Consider the following 9,516-nt stretch of genomic DNA (forward strand, 5'->3'; position numbering starts at 1 on the left):
AGGAGGGCCTTGTGTTTGTTTGCCTGGCTGTTTTTGCGTGCAATTCCCTACAGCAGCATCTCGAGGGGAGAAACTGAAAACAGTTAGTGTCAGGGATGTGAGGGATTTAATAAATAATAAATCAACGCATTCCTCCTTAAAACGGCACACTCTTTAAGCCGGTGTCACTTCCCCACCCTGGATAGGCTCTTTTTTATTTTATTTTAAGGAAGAACCCGAGATGCCGTCGCTTGCATCTCCCAACAGAAGGATGCGAAAAGAGAACGTGTCCACTTGTGATATTCATCGGATGACTTTTTCCCCCTTCTTCTTCTTCTTCTTCTTCTTCTAGGCAACCCCTACTATGACAGCCTGGGCTCTCTGGGCGTGGGAACTCTGCTGGGAGTTGTCTCGGCATTCCTCATCTACACTAACACAGAAGCCCTCCTGGGCAGATCCATCCAGCCCGACCGTCTTCAGAAGTTGACCGAGTTATTGGAATGTGATGCTGTTGTGCGGTAAGAGACCTGCGTGGCCCCAATTGGCTATAATCGACCAGAAATAGAAGATTGGAGCAGGGCGTTGGAAATGTGGAAGGGAGATTACTAAGAAAATCTTTCCTCCCCCAGGGTTGATCGGTGTGTGTGGGGGGATCCTTGGTGCTCTCTGAGCCGATCTGTTTTCTCGCAGGCGTTTCAAGACCCAACTAGGTCACATCATCAGTGCTAGAAGGGAGTAGGATTTGCTCTTTGTTTATGTACAAGGTGGCTTGCCCAGTCAGTCAGTGTGTATGGGATGGTTCCTGGATTAGGCTATTATTTATTATTTGTTTGATTTGGTAGTTCCTTTAATTGAGGCATTGTTTACTTCTCAATTGCTGGTCCAACCAGAGAGCCGAGGTGGCGCAGTGGTTAGGGTGCAGTACTGCAGGCCACTTCAGCTGACTGTTATCTGCAGTTCAGCGGTTCTAATCTCACCGGCTCAAGGTTGACTCAGCCTTCCATCCTTCCGAGGTGGGTGAAATGAGGACCCAGACTGTGGGGGCGATATGCTGACTCTGTAAACCGCTTAGAGGGGGCTGAAAGCCCTATGAAGCGGTATATAAGTCTAACTGCTATTGCTATTGCTATTGGTCTAGCATTAATTTTGTTATTAAGCTCATCTGGGTGTTGATTCTTGGCGAGGAAGTATTTCCTTTTTTATTTGGCAAATCCCACTCCTTCCTAGCACGGATTACCTCCCACAGACCCATTAGATCTCACAGGGTCGGCCTCCTCCGGGTGCCATCTACCAGCCAATGCCGCCTGGCTATTACCCGGGGGAAGGGCCTTCTCTGTGGCAGCTCCGGCCCTCTGGAACGAACTCCCCGCAAGGATTCGGACCCTCGCCTCTCTCCAGGCCTTCCGGAAAGCTGTCAAAACCTGGCTTTGCCGGCAGGCCTGGGGGTGATGAGTTCCCTCCCCTCTCGACATGTATGGTTGTGCAACTGTTGTCTACTTTTATTATTTGTATTTTGTCTTTTATGTTCCCCCTTTTTTCCCCCCCTTGAATTGTTCGCCGCCCTGAGTCCTCCCGGAGAAGGGCGGCATACAAATAATAAAATACAAATACAAATACGGATGACGTTACCTAGCTGGGTCGCGAAACATCTGCAAGAAAACCACCTAGCCCAGAGAGCATCAAGGAGGAGCCGAGGTGGCGCAGTGGTTAGGGTGCAGTACTGCAGGCCACTTTAGCTGACTGCTATCTGCAGTTCAGCGGTTCAAATCTCACCGGCTCAAGGTTGACTCAGCCTTCCATCCTTCCGAGGTGGGTAAAATGAGGACCCGGATTGTTGTTGGGGGCGATATGCTGACTCTGTAAACCGCTTAGAGAGGGCGGAAAGCCCTACGAAGCGGTATATAAGTCTAACTGCTATTGCTACTGCTATCAAGGGCTTCACGGAAGGGAACTTTGAAGAGGAAGACGGGAGAAATCTCCTCCTGCCAATGTTTTCCAATTTTTTTGGAGTTAAAAACTCCTAATGGCCGATTATTGTTGTTTTTTCCCGCTTCCTCCTATTTAGAGCGATCCATGACGTCAAAGCTACAGATATGGGGATGAACAAAGTGAGATTCAAAGCAGAGGTGGACTTCGATGGGCGGGTGGTCACTCGCTCCTACCTGGAAAAACAAGACATTGAGCAACTGCTACAAGTACGTTAAGGCCACGCCTGGCTTCCCACAAAACTTGGTCTCCTTCAGGTGCAGTTACTGTATCTTGGCACTTTGCTCAGCACGGGGGGGGGGGGGGAATACCTGGGCTTCCAAATGTTAATTCTGCAGATTAAGCCTCTCAATGGCATCCCCCCTGCCCCCCCCCCCCCCCCCGATTTGTACGTAGCCACGCCAGCCTACTATCATGTCAGTTTTTTAAAATATCACTTTGGTAAGCTCAGGTGAGAGAAAGCCTGGGAGGTAACTTAAAGAGCGAAGAAATGAAAAAGATCTTTGTCAGAAGATAATTTTTCCTTCCCTCCTTCCTTCCTCCCTCCTTCCTTTCTTTGTTTCTTTCCTTCTTTCTTTCCTTTCCTTTCTTCCCTCTTTTTTCTTTCTTTCCTTCCTTCTTTCTTTTCTTTCTTTCCTCCTTTCTTTTTTCCTTCCTCCCTCCCTTCCTCCTTTCTTTGTTTCTCTTTCTTTCCTTCTTTCTTCTTTCCTTCCTTCTTTCCTTTCTTCCCTCCTTTTCTTTTTTCTTTCTTTCCCTCCTTCATTTTTCCCTCCTTCCTTTCTTTGTTTCTTTCTTTCCTTCCTTTCTTCCCTCCTTTTCTTTTTTCTTTCTTTCCCTCCTTCCTTTTTCCCTCCCTCCTTTCTTTGTTTCTTTCATTCTTTCCTTCCTTTCTTTCCTTTCTTCCCTCTTTTTTCTTTCCTTCTTTCTTTCCTTCCTTTCTTTTCTTTCTTCCCTCCTTTCTTTATTTTTTCTTTCCTCCCTCCCTCCCTCCTTTCTTTGTTTCTTTCATTCTTTCTTTCCTTCTTTATCTCCTTTCTTCCCTCTTTTTTCTTTCCTTTCTTCCCTCTTTTTTCTTTCTTTCTTTCTTTCCTTCCTTCCTTCTTTATTCTTCCTTCCTTCCTTCCCTCCCTTTTATGTTTTTAATTTGATGGCAGGAGATCCAGCAGGTGAAAACTCTTGAAGATTTAGAGGCGTTTATGCTTAAACACGGGGAAAACATCATTGACACCTTGGGAGCAGAAGTGGACCGGCTTGAAAAAGACCTCAAGGTAAGCAGCTAGCCGGTCAAAGAGTCGTACAAGTGAATAAAACGTTAAATGTGATAGTCACGTTGGACTGGGGAACATGCCTCTGGGGCTCTAAGAAGACAGCAAGCGTCTTTTGGGAGAAGAAAGAAGGCAAACATTTGTGTTCCATTTCCTTTAACTGGTGTTCAGCTTTGAACTAGTTTGCTTTGCCTTGACCCCAGAGGACAATTGCCTTGCGTAATTCCTGCAACACAGCACAAAGGATATGGCTCTTCTGACCCAGCTCCCCAAACACCGCAAACCCTCTGAAGGGAACTCAAAAATTCCTTTATTAGGAGCGCCGGCAGCCCCGGCAAAGTTTCTCTCTCACCGCAGACTTAACAGTGGCTAACTGGCAGGGAGATGAATAGTTGTTTGCCTCATCTACTCATCTCCGCCCCCTGCCTTTCATCCCCAGAGCTAGGGTGGGGCTTCGCTAGCAGCAGTGGCTCTTCTGTCCCAAGGACCAGCCCATAGATTTCCACTGCTCTCCTCTCCTCTGCCACATCTATTCATCTCTGCCCCCTGCCTTTGATTCCCAGAGCTAGGGTGGGGCTTCGCTAGCAGTGGTGGCTCTTCTGTCCCAAGGACCAGCCCATAGATTTCCACTGCTCTCCTCTCCTCTGCCACATCTATTCATCTCTGCCCCCTGCCTTTGATTCCCAGAGCTAGGGTGGGGCTTCGCTAGCAGTGGTGGCTCTTCTGTCCCAAGGACCAGCCCATAGATTTCCACTGCTCTCCTCTCCTCTGCCACATCTATTCATCTCTGCCCCCTGCCTTTGATTCCCAGAGCTAGGGTGGGGCTTCGCTAGCAGTGGTGGCTCTTCTGTCCCAAGGACCGGCCCATAGATTTCCACTGCTCTCCTCTCCTCTGCCACATCTATTCATCTCCGCCCCCTGCCTTTAATCCCCAGAGCTAGGGTGGGGCTTCACTAGCAGTGGTGGTTCTTCTGTCCCAAGGACCGGCCCATAGATTTCCACTGCTCTCCTCTGCTACATCTATTCATCTCCGCCCCCTGCCTTTGATCCCCAGAGCTAGGGTGGGGCTTCGCTAGCAGTGGTGGTTTTTCTGTCCCAAGGACCGGCCCATAGATTTCCACTGCTCTCCTCTCCTCTGCCACATCTATTCATCTCCGCCCCCTGCCTTTGATCCCCAGAGCTAGGGTGGGGCTTCACTAGCAGCGGTGGCTCTTCTGTCCCAAGGACCGGCCCATAGATTTCCACTGCTCTCCTCTCCTCTGCCACATCTATTCATCTCCGCCCCCTGCCTTTAATCCCCAGAGCTAGGGTGGGGCTTCACTAGCAGTGGTGGTTCTTCTGTCCCAAGGACCGGCCCATAGATTTCCACTGCTCTCCTCTCCTCTGCCACATCTATTCATCTCCGCCCCCTGCCTTTGATCCCCAGAGCTAGGGTGGGGCTTCACTAGCAGCGGTGGCTCTTCTGTCCCAAGGACCGGCCCATAGATTTCCACTGCTCTCCTCTCCTCTGCCACGTCTGTTCATCTCCGCCCCCTGCCTTTCATCCCCAGAGCTAGGGTGGGGCTTCGCTAGCAGCGGTGGCTCTTCTGTCCCAAGGACCGGCCCATAGATTTCCACTGCTCTCCTCTCCTCTGCCTTCTGTGCATCTGCGCGTCAGGCACTGGACTCAGCCACCTCCAGACCTGGGGCTGTTGACTCTCCCATCTGAGGGCTGAGGCTCTCTCACCACAGGCTAACAAGTCCATCCGGCAGGGAGATAAATAGTTCTCTTGCCACAGCTGTTCATCTCCACCCCCTGCCTTTGATCCCCAGAGCTACAGTGGGGGCTTCACTAGCAAGAGCCGAGGTGGCGCAGTGGTTAAATGCAGCACTGCAGGCTACTTCAGCTGACTGCAGTTCTGCAGTTCGGCTGTTCAAATCTCACCGGCTCAAGGTTGACTCAGCCTTCCATCCTTCCGAGGTGGGTGAAATGAGGACCCGGATTGTTGTTGGGGGCAATATGCTGACTCTGTAAACCGCTTAGAGAGGGCTGAAAGCCCCATGAAGCGGTATATAAGTCTAACTGCTATTGCTATTGCTATTCTGTCCCAGCCAGATTCACTTAACAACTGGGATTACGAACTTCAACAGCTGCAGGGATTCACTTAGCAGCTGTGGCAAGGGGTCAAAAAAAGGGGGGGGTTAAACTCACTTAACAGTTGTCTCGCTTAGCAACAGAAATTTTGGCCTTGGTTGTTGTTGTAAGTTGAGGACTTGTATAGCATAAATTGGGCATGGATTATGTGCGCTCCCGCGAAATCCTTGGAGGAAGATGAAGGGATGAATAATAAAAAGTGTGTGTATGTGTGTATTCTCTCTCTCTCCCTCTCTTTCTCTCTACACACACACACACACACACACACACACACACACACACACACACACACAGGTAGTCCTCGACATGACTACAATTGAGCCCAAATTTCTCTGTTAAGTGAGACATTTGTTAAGTGACTTTTGCCCCAAATTTAAACACCTTTTCTGCCTCAGTTGTTAAGTGAATCCCTGCAGCTGATAGGCTAAGTCACCCGGTTGTTAAGTGAATCTGGCTTCCCCCTTGACTTTGCTTGTGAGAAGGTCGCAAAAGGGGATCACGTGATCCCGAGAACTTGCAACCCGTCATATATGTGAGTCGGTTGCCAAACATCTGAATTTTAATCACCTGACAAAGGGGGATGCTGGGAAGGGCGTAATTGTGAAAAACGGTCATAAGTCACTTTTTTCGGTCATTAAGTGAACTGTTGTAAGTGTAACTGTTGTGTGTGTGTGTGTGTGTGTTGAAAACTTCAGTACTAATAATGTGCCATCTTCTTTTTAAGCCAAGTAAACACAATTAATTCCATTTCAGAAACTGAATCCTGAAGTACGGCATGTCGATTTGGAAATATTGTAGTCTTCGTATGGAATCCATTTCTTCAGATCTCTTTTTTTGGGGGGGTGGGGGTGGGGATCAGCTTCTTGGAGGACGGAGCCACCCGCTACAACTTCGGAGATCTCCAACCATTTCAAGTTCCCTGATTTTCATGCCGATTTTAACCTCCATCGGCGATCGGCTTTCTTTAAAACCGGCTACTTAGAGCTGCTTTTACTGCCTTTTGACGTGGATCCGTAGAACATTTGCAACTAGACACTTTAAATAAGTTATTTTACATGTCTGTTTCGGGGTGGGGGAGGGGGTGGGAGAGAGAAATGCACCCTATATATTTTACAGCCCTCTTTCAAGTATTTTTAATCTGGTTTTGCAGAATCATCCCCGTTTGAAGACTGCGTTTCTCCTAGGCTCAATTTGAGGAATTCTAGTTTTGTAGTCTTTTATCTGCTATTTCTTTTCCTTTTAGTTTTTCCTTCTCTGAATTTTGGTGTCTGCAGGATTCCCCATTTTAGTTCTCCCTGTAGATGGTTTGAGATGATCACTTCCAACCTCTGGCTCAGTGTTACGACCTTGTAGCTTACTCCTAGCAAACTCTCTAGCTTTGAACCACAAGAGTTGGACAAATTTTGGGAGATTTCCCCCTCCTAACCGTGTACATAAAAGCAGCAGGTTTTGGAATCGTGGTACCCAAGCGGTGCTTAAGATACCAGCCCGTGAGATAATTAAACGGGTGGGCTAAAGATTTGGAAGGTTTTTAATCTCATCTTCCAGCTGTTGACTTTGCGCAATCAAAAGGCCAAACCCGGAAAATCGCTTGTTATCATTTGGCTTTGTTCTAAAAATCTCCATTGTGTTGTTTTCCTTTGTGCAACGATGGATGTTATTAATGTTTTGGCGGGAGACGCCAGAAGGAACATCGGGAGGAACTTTCCAGATGTTCAGGCTTGTCCCTTGTCCTCCAAGCACGGTGGACTTCAAGGCTTTCCCAGACAAGTGTGAGAATTGTAATGGAGCACATCTGGAGGGAAGTTTTTCTCTTGGAAAGTGGGTCATGAATGCTAGCTCCTCACTGCTCTTCTCAAACCAATGTATTTGTTTGAGTACCCCGTTTCCCCGAAAATAAGACCTCCCCGATAATAAGCCCAACTGGGCCTTTGAGCACATGTGCTAAAATAAGCTCTCCTCCCGAAAATAAGCCCTCCCCAAAAATATTTCAACACAGCAGCAGCCATGAGGTGACCACGCTCACCGCCTCCTGCACCTCAAAAATAATAAGCCCTCCCTGAAAATAAGGCCAATTTCGCTTATTTCGAGAATCAAAAGAAATTAAGACCCTGTCTTATTTTCGGGGAAACACGGTCGCATCTTAAAAGTAATTCCTGATAACTTAAAATACGTTTGATTTTGATTTTTTTAAATTAAAATCGTACTAAGATGACCCCAAACCGCACCTTAAGGAACGGTTTGGCTCCCATCCAGAACGTTGAATGTATTGAGAATTGGTTGAGTTTGCAATCAATGGCAGATGGAGGCCGAGGGCAGGAAATTTCTCTTCCCCGGGGAATAATCAGGACGTTACTGACCAATGTAGCAGCTGTTTAGGTTCCCCCTCTGAAGAAGGAGGAGAGAAGGGATGCCTGGGCATTACATGTGGGTGCGCTGGGGCAGCTTGGAAGAATGTTGAGATCCAAACCGCTAATGCTTAAGCTGGGGCAGATCATGCGCTAATTGGCTTTGAAAGGATTTCCCCCCCCCCCCCTCTATAAATAGAAAGTCAGGATGTATGTGGAGATTCTCAGTCCTCCATCCAGGTCATGGTTATCCCAAAGGAGTTTTACAATACGATACAACACGATAGCAGAGTTGGAAGGGACCTTGGAGGTCTTCTAGTCCAACCCCCTGTCTAGGCAGGAAACCCTTTTTTTTCCCCAAGAGGCAACTGGACTTTCTGGTTTTTCTTTAAAACCTTTCGCTTCTCCTCCAAGAAGCTTCTTCAGCTCTGACTGGACAATGGGGAATGGAAGGATTTATATTCCTTGCAGACAGCTGGTCATTTGAATTGAATTTATTAGGTTTCCATGCCGCCCAATCCCGAAGGACTCCGGGCGGCTTACAGAATAAAAAGAAATTAAAAGAACTTAAAAACAATAGGACACACAAAGTTAAAAAAAGAACGCAACAAACACCCGATCAGAAGGCCTGCTGGAAAAGCCAGGTTTTAATGGCTTTGCGAAAGGCCATGAAGAGTGGGTAGGGCCCGGATCTCAGGGGGCAGCTCATTCCATAGGGCTGGAGCGGCAACAGAGAAGGCCCTACTCCTAGGCGCCGCCAGCCGGCATTGTCCTACTGAAGGCACCCGGAGAAGGCCCATCCTGTGCGATCTTATTGGTCTTTTAGAGGGTTGTTGAGGCCACTTGGAGGTTTATCTGTGTCCGCAGGTCATGGGCTGTGTCAGATTTTATCTTTTGCTTCTCATCCAAGAAGCTTCTTCAGCTCTGACTGGATGGTGGGGAATGGAAGGATTGATCCTCCTTGCAGACAGCTGGTCATTTGCATCCTTTGAAAGGGTCATTGAGGCCTCCTGGAGGTTTGTCTGCCTCCTCAGGGTCACCTGAGCGGTGCAAATAAGCGTGGAGTCCACAACACAAGTCCTTTTCGGCAGTTCCAAGAAGCCTTCACACCCATTCGCACCACTCAGGTGACCCTGAGGAGGCAGACAAACCTCCAGGTGGCCTCAGCGGCTCTCTCAAAGGATGCAAACAACCAGTTGTCTGCAAGGAGTAGAAATCCTTCCATTCCCCACCGTCCAGTCGGAGCTGAAGAAGCTCCTCGGAATGAGAAGCGAAACGCCTTCCAAGAAAGAGTCCAGTTGCCTCTTGGAAAAAAAAAAAAAGGAAAAACGCCTTTGGCACATGTGCTCTGAAGCGAAACGCATAGAGATGGCAGTTTACACATCCATTCCCAAGAGCCGAGGTGGCGCAGTGGTTAAATGCACCACTGCAGGCTACTTCAGCTGACTGCAGTTCTGCAGTTCGGCTGTTCAAATCTCACCGGCTCAGGGTTGACTCAGCCTTCCATCCTTCCGAGGTGGGTGAAATGAGGACCCGGATTGTTGTTGGGGGCGATATGCTGACTCTGTAAACCGCTTAGAGAGGGCTGAAAGCCCTATGAAGTGGTATATAAGTCTAACTGCTATTGCTATTGCTATTCCCACTAGTGTGAGACTTGAGATACGATCCAGCCACCTTATCATGGCGAGGTGGGTATCTTGCCTGCAGCATCGGAGCCACGAAACTTAACTCCCAGAAGGAAACCGCAATCAGAGGGCCGTAGCCGTGCACAATAACACAAAAATGCACAATAACAACATCTGGG

The 9,516-nt window shown here is 48.3% G+C and overlaps 1 protein-coding gene across 1 annotated transcript in view; it reads left to right on the plus strand.

The window, feature by feature from the left end:
* Window positions 1–7,904, plus strand: part of SLC30A9 (solute carrier family 30 member 9) — a 29,981-nt gene extending 22,077 nt beyond the window's left edge. Inside the window, exons 15-18 of the mRNA XM_087724844.1 lie at window positions 332–497; window positions 2,045–2,174; window positions 3,120–3,233; window positions 6,118–7,904. Of these exons, the coding sequence (XP_087580970.1) occupies window positions 332–497; window positions 2,045–2,174; window positions 3,120–3,233; window positions 6,118–6,162 (455 nt within the window). The 3' untranslated portion in view covers window positions 6,163–7,904. The remainder of the gene's footprint in view (window positions 1–331; window positions 498–2,044; window positions 2,175–3,119; window positions 3,234–6,117) is intronic.
* Window positions 7,905–9,516: the final 1,612 nt, after the last annotated feature.

Source organism: Thamnophis sirtalis, unplaced genomic scaffold, assembly GCF_051295495.1.
Source record: "Thamnophis sirtalis isolate CommonGarterSnake01/CBP01778 unplaced genomic scaffold, rThaSir2_p1.2 scaffold_10, whole genome shotgun sequence".
Lineage (NCBI taxonomy): Eukaryota > Metazoa > Chordata > Lepidosauria > Squamata > Natricidae > Thamnophis > Thamnophis sirtalis.